The 19,135-nt window shown below is 28.6% G+C and overlaps 1 protein-coding gene, 1 long non-coding RNA gene and 1 pseudogene across 2 annotated transcripts; 2 read left to right on the top strand and 1 right to left on the bottom strand.

Moving 5' to 3' along the window:
- The first annotated feature begins 713 nt into the window (after window positions 1-713).
- LOC124421434 lies at window positions 714-1,804 on the top strand. The gene is made up of 3 exons (XR_006941657.1): window positions 714-991; window positions 1,064-1,158; window positions 1,535-1,804. It is a non-coding gene; the product is annotated as an uncharacterized LOC124421434 (long non-coding RNA).
- A 388-nt stretch (window positions 1,805-2,192) lies between these two features.
- On the bottom strand, window positions 2,193-3,480 carry LOC124418622 (annotated as a pseudogene).
- A 5,771-nt stretch (window positions 3,481-9,251) lies between these two features.
- Window positions 9,252-10,895, top strand: LOC111688291. The gene has a single exon (XM_046952422.1). It carries the CDS (start codon window positions 9,252-9,254, stop codon window positions 10,893-10,895), a length of 1,644 nt encoding a protein of 547 aa, XP_046808378.1.
- The last annotated feature ends 8,240 nt before the right edge of the window (window positions 10,896-19,135 follow it).

The following is a 19,135-nucleotide window of genomic DNA, read 5'->3' as shown; positions in this document are numbered from 1 at the left end:
AAAAATAATAGAAACAAATTATTATGACATAACATATTTGGAAATTTTCAATAGGAAATGTATTTTTGACATATTGAAAGGGATGCCTTTGATCGAAAACCGTTTGTGGATTTTCTCAAATATTTAACTAAATTTCGAGATTTAAAACAATTTTTGAAATTGTTTTTTTTTTTATATTTCAATATTTTTGAAACTGTACCTCGTTTCCGTAACTCTCGCATCGAGTAATTTCTCGCATGAAAAAGTGAAATTGAATAAAAAACAACGTAAATTGAAACACGATTTCATATCTCACATGTTTCTGTAATTTCATTTAGTGAGAACTATCTGTCATTTAAGTTTTTTGACGTAACTTATTGAAAATTTGTGAGTCAAAGAGTTTCTGTAAGAAAGTTTTGTGAAAAGTTTCTCACATGAACTGTCAAAACAACTCACATTTAAAAACGGTGCGAAAACAAATTTTTTCAAAAAATATAATATGAATACAAAAAATAAAGAAAAGGTAAGATTTTATTTTTAATTAAAACTTAAATTAATTTTAATTATTTTTAGAAAATTTAAAGAATTTCAAAGTACCAGAAGGAAAAACTGGTGGATTATATGAGCGAAAACTTGGAATTTGCAAGAGGGCAGTTCAGCGGGATCAGTTCCAACTTCAAGTACAAAGAACAATGGCAATTACTTACAGAGTCCCTTAATTCTTTGTTGAGCAGTGAAAAGTTTTGGCTCTGTACATTATCTACAGACATATATGTATGTATATTAAAGCGCTTCAAATATGTAGTGTTGGATAGATTTGAAAAGTGGTGTAAAGAAAAGCGTTAATGCTAGATGAAAATTTATAAATCAAACTGGGGGAGGTAGTTGGAGTGACGTACCCCGTGATCTCAATCCTCTAGAAGAGAAAATACTGGCAATTATAACGATTGATGCTGTCGACGGGGATGCATCCATACCGGAAGCCGGTGTTGAATTTAAGGAACGTCCTGAGGTAAGTATAATTCGTCATAAAACCTTAATTATTACATTAAACATTTTATATATATTAATAAACTTTTTTAAGGATTCTGTGGATATTTTGGAAAGTGAAGAAACATTTTTATCGCCATCAATATTATCAACAGGTGCACTTTCATGTCATCAACATCTACAGCTGAGGTTTGTTAATCTATTTATGAAAAATGAATAGCTAGAATTCTCAAATTTTATACAAACATCTTTAACATTCATAAATAGCTGTAATACTATAACAGCTGAAGTGCTTAAATTATGTATCTTGAGTATAATTATGAACATTTTGTACAAAAATCGGCGGCTTAGCAAATGGGATCATATGAATCTAATACTAAATCACATCCTATGTGAATATCATTGAACCTATTACAGCCCCTAATTTTGTAAAAAAAAGTTTCGATCTGACAGTGTTTTTATTTAGAATGTAAAAAGGATAGCAAAGCACACGGGTCATAGCTACTTTCTTATATAAAATTACTAATATGTAAAATTCCTTTTTATTAAATTAACCTCTTTAAAGATTTTATGCCAGTAGAATATTTGGAACTTGAAGATACATTTATATCTCCCGGAAAAAAATGAAAACAACTCCCTTACTTTCAACCCCATCAACGTCTAAAGTTTACCGAAACAAAAGCAATAAAACTTTTACACCACCAAACAAGAGCAACAAAAATTCACTATCTTCAAACATACCAAAATATAATGAAGCATTAAATGAAGCAAAGGAGATGCATAAAGACTTGATTGCAAAATTAAATAATATAGAAAATCAAAACCATACAATTTAACTAAACTAGAGAAATTAGAAACTATTTAAAAAAATATATTTAAAGGAAATCAATTTTAATAAAAATATTAATTTCTTAAATATTAATAAATAAATAAAGTAAATAAATTGGTTTTCTTTTATTGAAATATCAAACATTTAATCAAGAACATTTGGTTTCTATAGTACAGTCTAGTCTAGTCTATAGTCCAGTCTATAGTCTAGTCTATATTCTAGTCTATATTCTAGTCTATAGTCTAGTCTATAGTCTAGTCTATAGTCTAGTCTATAGTCTAGTCTATAGTCTAGTCTATAGTCTAGTCTATAGTCTAGTCTATAATATTTAAGAAATTAATATTTTTATTCTACTTAGTCTATATTCTAATATATACTCTAGTCTGTAGTTTAGTCTAGACTGTTGACTAAATTAAAGACTAGAATTTATTATATTAATAAAATCAAACTTTAATTTAAATTGCTTAATCTAGATTTTAGTCTGTCGCGAATGCGAGAAGCTGCCCTTAATGGTTCTTCATATACTTCTTCATTACTAGTATCACTGTGTTCCTCTAAATTGACTAGGTAGTCTTCTGAAAGCAATCCATGTGCCAGTCTAAAGTTATGAAGCACTGCACAGGCATTAATGATCTTGCCAGCATTTTGTGGAGATGTATTTAAGCCCCCTTGAAGGCATCTAAATACACTCTTTAACACTCCATTTAAACGCTCCACACAATTTCTTGCTTGTGCATGTACTGTGTTATAACGCCTTTCATTTTCAGTCGCAGATCTATATGGTGTTAAAAGCCACGGTCTTAAAGGGTATCCGGAATCCCCTGAAGAAATAACGTGTTTTGGAGTAAAATACAAACTGACATGAATTTGTACATACCTAATAGCCAAGAATGATTATTCTTGTCAGCTCATATCTTTCTTGCAATAATACATTTATTCTGGAGGCTTCCCAAATATTGGAAACGTGTGCAGCCCCCCCCAAACCTTGCAAATCCACCAAGAATTTTCAAATCATAATCGCATATCTAAAAAATATATACATATTTATGTAAATGCACTAAATTGTCATTTAATGTAACAATAATATACTTACCAGCTGTACATTTTTTGAATGATAACCTTTTCTGTTTAAATAGCAGCTTTCTACTTCTGGCTTTGGCTTTTTAATACGTACATGGGTACAGTCTATTGCGCCAATTACGCCGGGAAATCCTGTTTCTTCATAAAATCTGTACAATTGTGGATATACCTGCTTAAAATTTCTGGAAAACAATTTCCCCGCTTATGTACTTACTTTTGTTTTATAGACTCGTATTGGGAAGGTGTTGGAAACGTAATCCATTTAGGCATTAGTTTCTGTTCCAATATGCCGGCTACTTCATGTATACTGCGACATACAACAGTTTTGCTTACTGAAGCCGTAAAATCCTGTCCAATGTCTCTATAAAAAGAGCCTGTCGCAAAAAAATGTAGTGCTGCACACATTCGGAGAGGTTGTGGAATAAATGTACATCTCTTTCCCTGGCTCATATGCGGACTAATTTCTAATAGTAAAGCATGAGCTGCTTCCTTGCTTAACCTATAGAGGTCTTTAAAACGTTGCTCCGGAATAGTAAATGGATCAGTTGTGTCCCTTAATTTTTGGCGATAAATTCGCAACATATTTCTACGATCATGTTGCTCTGCCTCTATTAATAAATTAGTATACATTTCTGATCACTATTTAATTATTTATTTTTTAAAAAATTATAATTTTACTTTTTAATTTTTTTAACATAAATTGATTTGTTTATTTTTATTTTCTTTATGTTTTTGACTTGATTGGAAATTTCCAATAAAAATGTAATTAATGCTGGCTCTTCTCACTTTAAGTTACAGAAACACTTTTTTCTCCCAAATCGATAAACGATGGAATTTTTTGTTTCACACTTCTCGATGTGAGAACTTTTCACAAATAGTTACAGAAACGGCACTTTCTTCGGTGGCGTGTCATAATGTCCAATGTCATAATGTCCATAGACGTTATGACGCACTAAATTGAGTCATAATGTCCATGGACGTTATGACAATTTCAAAAGTGTTACAATGTCCATGAGCAATGGGACACAAAGTCCATGGATTTCAAAGAGTCCATTTATCAAAAAAGGCTTAATTTAGCGAAGCCGGTGTTCGAAATACCCCAGAGTTTGAAACCCGGCCGAAGGCCGGCTATCCAGGACACTTTTTAATAGAAGTCCAAAATGTAACAATTACCAAATTTAGGAGCAATTCTTTTCGGGATAAGAGCGTCCCTATCTTAAATTTTAAACAAATTTTCCAATACATTTCTGATTTCAAAGTGTCACAATGTCCATGGACATTATGACATTTTAAAAAAGTGACATAATGTCCATGGACGTTATGTCATTTTTTGGTATGTCATAATGTCCATGGACATTATGACATTGGACATTATGACATGCCACCCTTTCTTCTTGTAAGCTCTTTAACTTCTATAATTTACGACTTTTTTCGCACACAGAGTTGCATAACTTCTGATATGCACATTTTGTGCTTATAAAGTTGCAGTTTTTGAAAAAAAGCGGCAACATTCAGGATTGTGTTTTTTCACAAATTTATAATTAAAAAAATTTAACAAAGAAAGTTATTCTATTTATTTTATTTTAAAATTTTATACAATTTGGTGTTAATAAAAATATATTTGCGATAATCAGTATTATAAATCAATGAGTAATAACAAAATTGAATTAACGGGATACGTTTCAAATAGTTATTAAATCGTACACACGACTTTTTATGTGTATCATAAAAATACTTACAAATATTACTTAAATAGTAATATAAATTTTTACTGTTAATTCGTTAATAGATGTTAATTTTTTAATATTTTGTTGCAGAAAATATTAAAAGTAAACATAATCTAAAAGAAATTTCTAATAATTTTAGCCACGAACTAAATTAAATTGAAAATTTTAAATTTATACCTTTTTAAATATAATTTTTTCTATAAGATTTTTTCAAATGTGTATAAAAAATTAAATTTTTAAGTTTTTGAACGGACATAACGTTCAATAACTGAATGTTGTTACTAATTAAAAAAAATATTTGAAATTTGTATTAAAATACAAAAATAATTTGTGATAATTTGTAATTTTTTGTTATTGAATAGACATTTTGATTGATTTAATTTTGTTAAATTTTATCGAAATATTTTTTTTTTTTTAATTTTTGATAACACTGTACGTAAAATTTCAACTTTCAAAACGACACAGAAAAACGAAGAAACACGTGAACTTAATTTTTGGTCGCAGAATCTAGTGGCATACTCCTTTTTAAAAAGTTGGGTCAAAATCTGGATATATTGCATTTTAAAGTTTAAACTGTTTCTGAGGTGATTTTTGATTATTTAAATTTAAAATACATAACTCTTAAGCCTAAAAAAGTAAATAAATACACGAAACTAGAGTCCATTTGAATTATTATGCATATATATTTAATTTTCATAATTAGCTCGTAGACTATGCCTGAAAACTTTTTGTATATTATACATACATACATACATACATACATACATACATACATACATACATACATACATACATATATACGTACATACAATACAAAATCTCACTAAAAAATAATAAAAATGTTTAAATTTAAATCAATTTTTATTTAAAGAAAATATCTAAATTTATAAGTATAGTAATTTATAATTTTATAAACTTTAAATTAATTAACAATTTCTTTTAGCAATAATTATCAATTACTTTATTTACTTTTGTCAAATTTAAACACAAAAACATACAATATACTAAAACAAATTGCATAGAATAACAAAGTCTTACTGCCGGTCCACACTAGGAAACTTTTTTTTGGGAAACTTTTGATTTTGCATGAGAGAGAAAGAGAAGGAATATCATTCATCTCTCTCGTGGTACGGAGTTTCCTGTACTCGGACAGTCTAGACAGTCAAACTGTAATACGTAAGCAGCACACGCAAAACTGTTTTTAGTGTTCAGTCGTCGTATTCAGTTCGGTTGAGTTGAAAAAACTTAAGATGGCCGCTGCTTGTGTGTGTGGCTGCTGAAGAAAAACAAAAGCACTTGCAAGTTATTGCAGCAATGTGTTGACACAGTTGACTGACTTCAGTTAGCTTGTAAGGGGAAATTTTAACAAGTTAATATTTTTTAAGCGTGGTACTAAATTTAGTCAAATATTTAGTAATTTGCGACTGCAATTAGCAGTTTTTTGAAACCCTGGTTATAACTCTGAAGTATATATGTATAACTATTTTTGGTTGGAAAAATACCACAATAATGTAATAGTTATTGCCAATACTGTCCTGATAACAAAAACCTGTTTTTAATTTATTTTAATTTATCCGAATAATAGTAAAATTTTCAATATATTTGAATTAGCACAAAAAATATTTATTTCATATGATATCAAAATTTTATAAGATTCCTTTGCTTGAAATATAAAACAATATTTACCCCAGGACAAAAATGTATAAGTGTATGGTTAGAGAATATATCAAACAGCACATGATTACAATTGAGATTAATTTCATAGGAAAAATGAGTAAAATAAAAATGTTTTTAAAGCTTAGAAAACTTCCTATTTAAAAAATTAAACGTATTATTTTTTAAACATATATTACGGGCACTAGTGGCACTATTAACCCTTTTGTTTAGGACAAGAGTTAAAATAATGTAACATTTTAATTTTGAAAAAATCGATAAAAATACTTTTTGAAAATGTACTTAAATGTTACGGCAGAGAGATCGATTCCCATTCATATGACACGCCCCATTAACCCTTTTGGAGGGAACGAAAGTTAAAATTTTGTAAAATTTTAATTTTGAACAAATCGTCAAAAATCGAATTTTTGAAAATATACTTAAATGTTACGGCCCCATTAACCCTTTTGGAGGGAACGAAAGTTAAAATTTTGTAAAATTTTAATTTTGAACAAATCGTCAAAAATCGAATTTTTGAAAATATACTTAAATGTTACGGCAAAGGAATCGACTCCCTTGAATTTGAGGTATGACCTGCCCTATTAACCCTTTTAGTGGCGATAAAAGTTAATTAAGTTAATAAATTACAATAAAAGTTAAAATATTGTAACATTTTAGGTTTGAAAAAATCGTCAATAATCGATTTGAAAATGTACTTAAATGTTACGGTAGAGGTATCGATTCCCTTTAATTTGAGGTATGACCCGCCCTATTAACCCTTTTGGTGGCGACAAAATTTAAAATATTGTAACAATTTAATTTTGAAAAAATCGATAAAAAAAACTTTTTGAAAATGTACCTAAATGTTACGGTGGAGGGTTCGATCCCCACCTTTTTTTGGGGACGAAAGTTAAAATTTTGTAAAATTTTTATTTTGAAAAGATCGACAAAAATACTTTTTGAAAGTGTACATAAATGTTACGGTAGAGGGATCGATTTTCTTTAATTTGAGGTATGGCCCGCCCCATTGGCCCTTTTGGAGGGAACGAAGGTTAAATTTTGTAAAATTTTAAAAAATTGTCAAAAATCCACTTTTTGAAAATGTACTTAAATGTTACGGTGGAGGGTTCGATTTCCTTTTATTTGAGGTATGACCCGTCCTATCAACCCTTTTGTTAGGGACAAAAATTAAAATTTTGTAAAATTTTAATTTTGAAAAAATCGAAAATTCAACTTTTTGAAAATATATTTTAAGATTTCGGTAGAGGATTCGATTCCCTTTTATTTGAGCTATGACCCGTCCGTTTGCCGCATTTCATGGAGGAAAAACTTAAGGTTTTCCAAAAATTCTTCAACTACTATGAAAAGGTGTTAAAAGTCAAAACATGGCGTTTTTAAAATATGTTAATTTTGCTAAAAATGCGGGAAAATACAAAAACCTATTTGGAAATATGTCAAATTTGTATTTAACCCATATTTTTCAACTACGTGAGATATATTTGCAAATATGTAATGACGTAACTCTTTACGTCATTACATATTTAACTCGGCATATTTATCTTCACTCACTTGTTGAAGAATAAGTAGACTAGCAATAATGGGCGTAGGCTTTCCAATATAAATTCGTATACCTATTTGGTAATATATTTAATGTGATCAGACGTTCTGTATTATACAGAACTGTACTGTATTTTAGAGCACTGTTCTGTATATATTTGATTTAGAATAAGAGCACATGAGCGTGAAATAATACAAAGCAGAGTTTAAATCAGAGTTTAAAAGTCTGTATAAACTATTTTTCTGTTTACTATTGACTATGCAATAAATAATAATCATTTTCAATTTTAAAAGCAAACATTCTAAAAAAATTTTAATAATTTTCCTATTTCATATACGTTTGTGTTTTTCTATCGAACTGCCGTTTTAGTTTTTCTAAAAATATTTAATATTTGTGAACTATTTCAACAGTAAAACTTTTCTGAATATTACTATTTCTATTAGTAAAAATTTTTCATTTAAAAATATATAACTGACGAAAAATTAAAATTTTAAAAACTAAAAAATTATGAGAATAATCTCTACAATTTTGTATAGCAATTTTTTACGAATTTCGAAAATTAAACTTATTTTTATATTAATAACGATTTAAATATGACTAAAAAATTCATGATCATTGCAATAAACATATGTTTTCAAAGTAAAAAAAATACATATGTATATTAGGATGGCCCCAAAATTGTTGCTGATGTTTCCACCCAAAATGAAAATTTAGTTCAGTCTAAAGGTGCTTATACACAACACCAGCATGCTGGTACAATCAAGTGATGGTGCAAGACGATTGAATGTGTATGGGGTTGTGGTGTGATTGTGCCATCTTATTGTGTGATATCAACATTAATTTGATATTTTTTTGATGGTGCCAGCATGCTTGTACTGTTTATGGGGAAATTTTCTCATACAAATATAATTTTTTGATCAATAATCATAGTTTGTCTATTAAATCCGAGAGTAAATGATCTTTTTATCCTTTGATATAAATTTTGATGATACTTAGGTCAAATATTTTGAGAAACGGTATCTTAAATCTATTAAACTTTCATTTTAGATAGGAACATTGATACCTTAAAGTATATAAAATAAAATAAAAATATAATACCAAAGCTTATAAATTCAAATAGTTATTGAAATAACAAATAAAATATTACACATCAACAATTGAAAAATTTAGTTGAATATACGAAATAACTAATCAATAATTTCATAATTATATATCCGAAATTACAATGGAAAATTTAGAGAATTATTTTGAAAATGACTTTACAAGTGAAAAAGCTGTGTGCAAAATATGCAAGAAAGTGTTAAATAAATCGAGAAAATATAATTTAAAAATTCATTTGTTAAAAATCCACAAAATTGAAATTAAACGTGAGATAAAATTTAATAAAATTAAAAAAAAGCAAAAACTGTTAAAGCAAAAATTGAACTAAATAAGTATGAAATCTTATATAGGATTGGTCACTGAAAACGGTTTGCCGTTTGAAATTTTAAACAGCAGCAACATGCGTAATATTTTAAAACCCCTGTGTGATGCCTTGAAAAATTATAAGAAAGAAAAAACTAAGGCTGCGACTCTCATCGTAAATCAATCACCAAATATATTCTTCGATTTTAAATACATCAATAATTACAAAAAGACTCTAAGAATTTTTGCCTATGTGAATAGATTTATTGCTTTAGTTAAAAAAACAAAGGAAGTTAAAAGGGGTCATATCACACTTGATGAAGAAAATCAAGCATTATTAAAAATCTGTACTATTATTCAAGTGGAATCCTTTTCTGAAGAATATAAGGCATTGTCCAAAACTAACGTTATAAATCACCAATCAAAATTAGTACAACTCTCACCATTCATCAAAGATGGTCTTATTCGTGTAGGCGGTCGTCTTCTGAATTCATCGTTGTCTTTCGATGCCATTCACCCGATTGTATTGCCTAATCATCACCCATTTGTTCGAACACTCATTAATCACCATCATCGAATCCACATGCACGCTGGAACTCAAACACTCAACAGTCTTCTTCGTGATCGCTTTTGGATTATAGATGCTCGTAACACAATTCGCCACACCATACACAATTGCATTATTTGTTATCGTTGTCGACCCCAAATATGTCAACAAATAATGGGATCATTGCCTAGAGATAGAGTCGAACCTTCATACCCATTTACTATTACCGGAGTGGACTATTGCGGTCCGTTTTCAATTACTCATCGTATAAGAGGTAAGCAACCAACAAAGGTATACATTGCCGTATTTATTTGCTTCACAACAAAGGCTATTCATATGGAGGTTGTAATGGATCTTACCACAATAGCATTCATAGCTGCTCTAAAACGATTCATAGCCAGAAGAGGCAAATGTAATACCATATATTCAGACAATGCTACCAATTTCGTTGGAGCAAATAAGGAACTGAAATTATTACTTCAACATTTCCTATCATCGGACCACATAGCTGCCGTCAGCGAGAACTGTAACCAACAAGGTATAAAGAGGAAATTTATACCTCCCCGTTCTCCACACTTTGGAGGTTTGTGGGAAAGTGCAGTAAAACAAGCAAAATATTTTCTTCGTAGAGCTGTGGACACCTATCTCTTTTCGTATGATGAACTACAAACCGTATGTTGCCAAGCTGAAGCAATAGTTAATAGTAGACCACTTACACCAATGTCCAGTGATCCCGATGACCTTCGCGCAATAACTCCCTCACATTTCCTCATCGGTCGAACAGCTCAAACAATACCAGAACCTTCTGTCGAACATTTTGTGTCAGGAACACTTAAACGATATCAACAAATTCAATGGGCTCAGCAACATTTTTGGCAAAGATGGCAAAGGGAGTATCTGAATGAGTTGCAAAGAAAACATAAATGGACTACCCAGTTTGTAAACTTACAGCCGAATGATATGGTACTAGTTAAAGAAGATAATTCACCACCAATGAAATGGCATCTAGGTCGCATAGTGGAGACAATAAAGGGCCCAGATGACAAGGTTAGAGTTGTTGTTGTCAAAACTAGTGATGGTCAACACAAAAGAGCTATTACAAAAATATGTAAATTACCAATAAATTGAACCAGCATATGGCGGGGGAGTATGTTTAGCCCTTAGTGGGTTAATTAATCTTATTATTTTTATTATTCCTATTCCTTATTCTCTTAATACGTATGTACATATGTTTGCAATATATGTATTTAGTATTTACTCACTAATGTTTACCATTATTATTTCTCTTATACACAGAAAAAAATTACGACAAATCAATTGTCATATTAATTACTAAATTCGTCAATATAATTAATTTTTTAATTGAAAAGGCACCAACAACGGATTTTGTAAATACAAAAAATATTATTGTTGCTTAAAATTGTTAACACTTAACAAATAATTTCAACAATGAATTAGTCATACTGAATAATAAATTTTTTAACAATCAACAGTTATGTTCTAACAAAATGTTTAAACAAAAAATTGTTGACACTCATCAATTAAAAGTCTTCATATTGTTTAACAAATATTGTTATTATTTAATAATTTTATTTCAGAATAAAAAAGTATAAATTTTTATTTAATTTCAATTTATTTAATAATTACATAAATTTTACAATAGTTTTAATATTTATAATACTGTATTACATAATTAAATAACAAACATTCGATTACATTACATACGATAAATTATAATTTAATTAAATAAACAGATTAATAGAACGAAGATATTTGTAATATAACATATTGCAGTCGAGAATATATACAAAACTGTAGAGGTTGAGGTTCCTTCAGGATCCACATAGTGGATGTGGTTTATACCCAAATTCGTTGGAACATCATTGAGTTTGAATGACGGCTGAGAGTGGTCACTCAAACTGACGGGGCAATTATTGGATTCGTTTGACTTTTTAAATTCCTCATCCAGAGGGATGCTAATCTGAAAGCTGGGTATTTCGAGACAAATGTGTCTCTAGGTCCTGTTGACGAATCAACGGAGCGCTGTGATGTGGTTGCGCGGGCTTTAGAAGATCGAAGAACGCCCTTGAGTAGATCATTGGTGAGGCGGGATTCATGTTGATCCTTCTCGCATTAATGTCCAAATATGTATGGTTAAATGTTATCCTTGCCACCTGAGTGTTCTTCATCGAAGTCACGTTTTAAGTTTACCCAATGAATGAAAAATACCAACGTGAAACAAGGCAATCAAGGCACTTCGTCTTCCAAAACTTGCCTCAGATGTTTCTTCAATTCCTTCATTTTCTCAAACAAAAGTGCAATCAATAAAATGGAAAAAAACACACTTCGGTAAATGAGGATTTTTTTATACAAAACCATTTAATGCAATTTACCATTTTTATTCCTGGATTTTTATTGTTTTGCAGTCTTGAAACTATTATTTTTTGGTTTTCAAATTTTTTATATTAAAAATGTCAATTTTCAAAAATATGTGTTGAATACATAATGTTTTTAGAAAATAATTTTTTTTAATATATATAAATAAAAGAAAATATATAAACTAAAAGTATACATTACTAATTTCGATTTGAATTTTAATTAATTTTCAACAATTTTAGTAGTTGATAATCAACTAATGAAAATCATAAAATAAATATAATATAAATTACACATATTTAATAAAAACAATGGTTGAAAATATTAATTATTTGTTAACAATATTGTGTAATTACTTAACAACTTTTGTTATTTTTTTCTGTGTACATTGTTTGGAAATTGTCTCATCAGTTTTAACAACAACAAAATAACTTTAACAACCGTAAGCATCCACTCTACACAATGTTAGCACACATTTGTAGATGGTGCATTACAACAACGAATTAAGTAATATTATTGTCGTTATGGCATATTAAAATACAAATTATTCAAGGTTAACTTCTTTATTGCAACTTTCCAGTAGAGAATGTAGATCAAATGAAGAAAACATGTATACAGATTTTTTTTTAGTAAATTTTTAGCTGCTGATGAGACAAGTAACAAATATTCATTGTAATTTTCTATAGGATTAGCTAAATCGAAAAACAAGTAAAATCTATAAATTTTTAATGTGCCATAAATCTGACTGTCGTAATATTTCTAGTACATACTTCTTGGTTTTTCATTTAAACATTTTTCATATATTAATTTTTGGTAGTAAAATTTTTTAAAATAAAATGTTTGACTACAAAAAAATATGAAAGTGAAATTAAAATTTGACTGTTGACTAAAATTAAATTGAAAATAAAATTTTACTATTGGCTAAAAGCAATTTCAAATAGTTTATAAATGTAAAATATTTTTAGTAAAACTAAAATGAAATTTATGTAGAACAGCAATTCATATAAGTGATATAGGAAAACTGTTTTGAAATTTTTAGTTTGTATAATGTTAAATATATAATTTTGAAAATATTTTAATAGTTTTCTATTAAAAATATGTTTTATGCAAATTTTTTTTTTTACTATTTTTGTAGTTCTTTTAATCTCTGGTTTAAATATTAATAAATGCTTTTATATTTATATTTTTGACTTTGCAATAAATATGTATTTACCTAATATTTAAAAATATGCATATTTTAAATATGGTTCTGCTCAAAATATTTTTAGTATATTTACTAAAAATATTTACCCATACAGGCTATTGCATATTGCAGACAAATATAAAATGTTTTTACATGCAATATATTATGCAGCAACTCTCTAACATATTAATTTATAATACCCACAAATATTTCATATTGCCTGCCTATAATATAAAAATGTTTTCCTACACAAATTATTCGAAGTCAACAGTATCGAAGCCTTGCAAGCAGTAATATACGAACATGAAATGTACGCAGGCAGAGCATATATGTATGTGCCGACGAAAACACGAAACAAAACGATAGCCGCAACTATAAATTTCCATACGAAATTTTATTTATAAATCGTTTATAAAATAAAAATTTGTTTATGAATGTGGAGGTTAATGTTTAATTTTTATGTGGAGTATTAAAATGTATGTATTTGTATTAATCGTAAAAGGTAATATAATTAAAAAAATTATTTACATACTTAGAAATGCAAAAACTGCATACAAGTTTTTACATGAAATGACAATTTCATTTAGATATTAAATGTAAATTTGTAAATTCGTGTTGATTGTATCAGAACAAAAAAGGTATAAATAAGTTACATTCAGAAACTGTAATCATTATAAGTTTTATTTAAAAAAATATTTTATAATTGTTATTTTCTAAGCTTTATTTTTTTTTCGTTTAGAGAATAAAAGATATTTTGAAACTTTTATTTTTCACTCAGATAATAAAACTTATTTACTGATCTTTATTTTTCGCCCAGAAAATAATAGTTATTATGCGATTTTTATATCTTGTTCACAAAATAACAGTTATTTTTACATTTTTATTTTTCACTTAGAAAATAATAATTATTTGTTGAGTTTTATTTTTATTGCTTATAATTTGAATAACATAGGAGAAAACTTAGATATTTAGTGCAAGATATATGATTCCTTATGGAACTTTTTTATTATACAACTGACTTAAGTAAAGACAAAATAAATCAAAATAAATACTAAATTTTGACCGCTTTTCACCAATTTTGCCCCATTTTTGAGCCCTCCTAGTTTAAGTTCTGAAAAACGATATAGCCTATAACACCTTCCAAGGATTGATCTACCAACGTTCCAATCTTCAAGAAAATCGGTTCAGCCGTTTAGGCGTGATTGACGAACAAACAAAAGAACAGACTGACAAAGAGATTTATAATTGTTCAATTCACAATCAAGTTGTATATTGTATCTACTAAAGTGTAGTAACAGTGATTGTGAACAGATTTTTGTAGCAAGTCATAAGTTTATGTTTACAATAAAAAAAAACAAACAATGTCAAAAGTAAAAACAAATAATATCAAACTAATTAAACGAGCAAAATAAACCAAATTAATTTATTTTTATTTAAAATTCTATTATTTTCATTATTCCACGTTTTAAACTAATAAATAAACAGTTTTTAATAAAATTTTATTTTTGTTTTGGTAAACAGCTGTTTGTTTGTAATTTCTGTGTTATCACTTCATCGTTTTTCATGCCAAAGTCGATTGAATTTTTTATTTATATGCTGAAATAAACAATAGACAACACTGAATTTTCTTAGGACATTCGAAAAACATATGAAAAATTGTCATAAGAGTTGTATAGAACTTTTGCATAGAAAATACCAACAACATTGTAATGACCATTGTAGCAGCTGCTGACATACAACGCCACAACATCGATATATATAAAATAATACTAAAACGTTTTTAAACCTGATTTTGCTTTCTGCATCAACTGCTTTAAAAGGCATATTGCAAGTTCCAAATTTATTGGATTCTGATTTAATGCTCTTCATACTCGGGGATCGAAATATATTGCGGAAATGATAACCTCATGTTCCATTAAAAGTTCTTCTCGTTTTTGCAAACAATTTGACAAAATATCGCTTTCCGTATTATTCATCGCTTTAATTCGAACCACAATTTATACAAAATCTCCATATACAACTGCTCTGTTTGGACTTTTTGGGTTACAAAAAAAGTTTGTTTTAATACATCCACAAGATTTTGAATAGGTGACCATTCGCTTAAATCTAAATTTAAACATTCTTGAATATTTGGAGCTAGTATTTGCCTTAAATATACTATTATCTATGAAAATCGACACATTGTTTATAATTTTTTGTACTTAACAACACTTTTCAAATTTTTACAGGACAGACAAAAAACTAAATAAATTTAAAACAATTGTTGTTATAAAAATGTATTTGTCATTTATTAACATCAATGAATATGTTTGAATATAAATGTGCATCCACACGCAGAGAAAAAACATGGTTCGGCATGGTTAGGACAACTATTCTATGTTTTTATATAACAATATTTTAGTTACTGAAAACATTTATATATTTACGACAATTATAAATATGAGAATGATTTTCTGAAAAATAATTATTTTTACAACAAATAAATAATGATAATTATCTAAACATATTATATTTTTTAGAATCATTTAAACTATCAAATAACCATTAAATGGTAGGATTACACGTTTATCCATATAATGTTTAAGATATAAGTAAAATACGTTTACTATTAAAAATATTTTGGTATCTCCAATTTTCTACCAGTTGTATGGTTTATCCGCACTAGATCGGATTAAATAAATTGTTAAACAATTGTTAAACAAAGGCAGTTAATAATTGTGAAAAATAAATAATATCTATTGTGGCATGAAAGTATGGATATATATTTTTTATGGGAATATCAGTGCTTGGAAGTTTTGTGTTTGTTTAAAAGAAAATTAACAAATAATTACATTTTACGCCGAGCACATAAAATTAACCATATTATGTTAATTATGTAACCATAATATGGTTACATGAAGACATGTGACTACTTGTAACCATAATATGGTTACTTGAAGTCATTATATGATTACATGAAACCATAATGTGGTTGCTTGAAACTGCAATATGATACTACAACATCACTTTATCACTATATTATGATGAAATATTCGGACTATATTTAATCATAATATGATAGGTTATTATACTAATAATGATCATAATATGTTTTAAATTTAACCATAATATGTTACTCTTAGATTATGGTTACCACAACTATATATTTTCTCTGCGTGCAGACATTGTCTATTGTGTTGGCTTTGGACTTTCTTGCTATAGGATGACTTATTTGTTGTTACGCCCTTTTGCATTTTAACTTAATATTTTATCTTTTATAGACAAAATAGTTTTAAAAATTTGCGACAACATGTACTTAGATGTAGTGGACCATTTTCAAAGTTGATTTTTAAATTATTGCATGGTACATCTTTTTACATTTCGGGTGACGATATGTTGATTAGTAACGATTTAACCGATTAGTATACCTTGTAGGACCATTACTTTTGAGTGTTACAAAAATCAGCATAAACACATAATACACTAATTTTACTATTAAAAACTTCTTCCTTATCGACAATCAAAATTTGACATAGAATATGTACCCTTTTCCAATTTTTCGTTCACGGAAAAAATTCCCCATATTGTAAAATTATCGATGGAGTTTTGGAAATAATGACAGAATCAATAGCATTTTTCTCTTCGAGGGAAATGGATATTTGTGGAAAACGAGATTATATGTTTAAAATTCAAATATTTTATCTTAATGCTTACCTGTACGATGGAGTTCTTAAAATTTTTACTAATTTACAAGCTTTTTCAATAATTTCAAAAGACTTTAACAGCAAGCTGTAATGTATGGACTGCACATCTCACAGATTTAGTGTAAATATGTACTTCTCTTAATATATCATCAGCGTCAAGTTGTTCGTTATCATCAAATTCTTAATTTTCAGGGATTGAATCTTGTTTTTCGTTGAGAATTTCTACAGCTGTTATCATGTTGCGCCCATTATCTGTCATAATACAATATATTTGGTTTTTCACTACTTATACCAAATTCATTCAAAATAGCTTATATTTCAATGCTAAGGTTATTTGCGGTATGTTTTTTGTTAATTCTATTATACCTAGTGTCTTTATAAATATTTTATTACAATCGTAATACAGGACATTTACACCTAATATTCCTCGGTTTTGGCGTGTAGCAGTATCCATTTTTAGGCATATGATTTTCTTTTTTTAAACCTTCTAAATTTCCCTTTTAGTTTCCTCATATTTTTCACCCACTAATGACATAACATTCCTTGATGTTACAGGATTCATTTTAAGACCTTTAAAAGTTTGATCCGTTTATGTTTTAAATGTTTTCGAGTCTAACACTGTCAAAGGCATTTGTTCCAATGTTACAAGTTCTACACAAGCCTCCTTTATTTCACTTTCAATTATGCTAATTGAAATTTTTTGTTGTTTTTATTTTAGTTTCACTGTTTTCTTGTTGGATCTCACTGTTTAATTCGCTACAGATATGTAAAAAAATATTTAATATGTTTGGTTCGAACGGTCCCGCCTCACACTTACACGCCCTTACCCGACCGAAAAGGGCTCGTCCCAATATCGTATGGACGCGTACACACTACAATCCGAACTATAGTGGGGTTTATTAATTAAATTTAATTAAATATATTATTTATTAAATATAATAATACAAATTTTTCAAACACTAAATATATCTAAAAAAAACTACTTCATGCACCAAACAAATTATTACAGGTAACTACTAAAAACAATTTGTAATGATTTCAAAACATGCAGGGATATACTTAGGATCCTCGTCATTGCTTTTATGTTTTTGTTTTCAAAAGTGATTGTGATTGAAATGTCCCTTTTATGTGTTCTGGCCTAATCGGGGTTCTACATACTTTTAATATCATGTTTCTAGGTTCAATATTATAGAATATTAAAAAATACCTTTTGTAAAACGAAAAAGTACCAAAAAATCCCTTTTCATAGGTTCTTACCTAATCAAGGCCCTACATGCTTAATTTCATTTTTCTAGATTTAATATTTAATATTATATAAAAAGTACCTTTTGTAGAACGAAAAAGTACCAAAAAGTGCTCTTTAATGTGTTCTCGCCTAATCCAGGCTCTACATACTTAATTTCATGTTTCTAGCCAATAACAACTAACGTGGTGTTCATTCTTTGCTTTGTGTTTATAAACTAGAACTACAATAACAAATAACAAAAAAGATTTACCGTTTGATACTGTGTTTTGTTGTTCTTTGCTTATTGTTTTGTATAAGCATGCACGAAAAAAGTAAATTTTTTATGAAATTTTCAGAGGTTTCGGATTTTTACTCATATTTTTGTTATTTATGGGCTGATTTTAAAAAGCGTTCTATTCGATCGTATTTCTGATAGAATTATTGAAAATTCGTATATTGCAGATATCGGGGGTCTTCTGAAAACAGATTTCAACATACACCCAGACAGACGGACATGGCTAAATCTACTCGCACATGTACATCTTTTTCGAATTCACAGTGTTGTTGTTGCTTTTTTAACAAAGCATGAAAGAAATATGTCTTTTTTGATGAAATTTTCGGAGGTTGTCTCGGATTTTTGCTCATATCTGCGTTATTTATAGACCGATTTTGCTGATTTTAAATAGTGACCTTCTGGGGTATCTAGATATCTGGGGTCCTCCTTCTAAAACGACGTTAACTGCACCACTTGTCGATTTCCATGGAGCCGACACAATCGCACAGACTTCTTGAACTCCTGAGGAGATATCTTATGCCTGAAATTCATAGCATAAAGCTCCTCCATAAATTCGTCCACAGACCGCTCAGAGTGAACACGCTGGACCACAACTGTAGGGCCCAG

The sequence above is a fragment of the Lucilia cuprina genome, chromosome X (assembly GCF_022045245.1).
Source record: "Lucilia cuprina isolate Lc7/37 chromosome X, ASM2204524v1, whole genome shotgun sequence".
In the NCBI taxonomy this organism is placed as follows: Eukaryota; Metazoa; Arthropoda; class Insecta; order Diptera; family Calliphoridae; genus Lucilia; species Lucilia cuprina.
The sequence above is the reverse complement of the archived record's forward strand: the minus strand, read 5'-3'. Positions and strand labels throughout refer to the sequence as shown.

Coding starts and splice junctions, on each gene's coding strand:
- LOC111688291 (XM_046952422.1), top strand. CDS start 9,252: ATGAAATCTTATATAGGATTGGTCACTGAAAACGGTTTGCCGTTTGAA.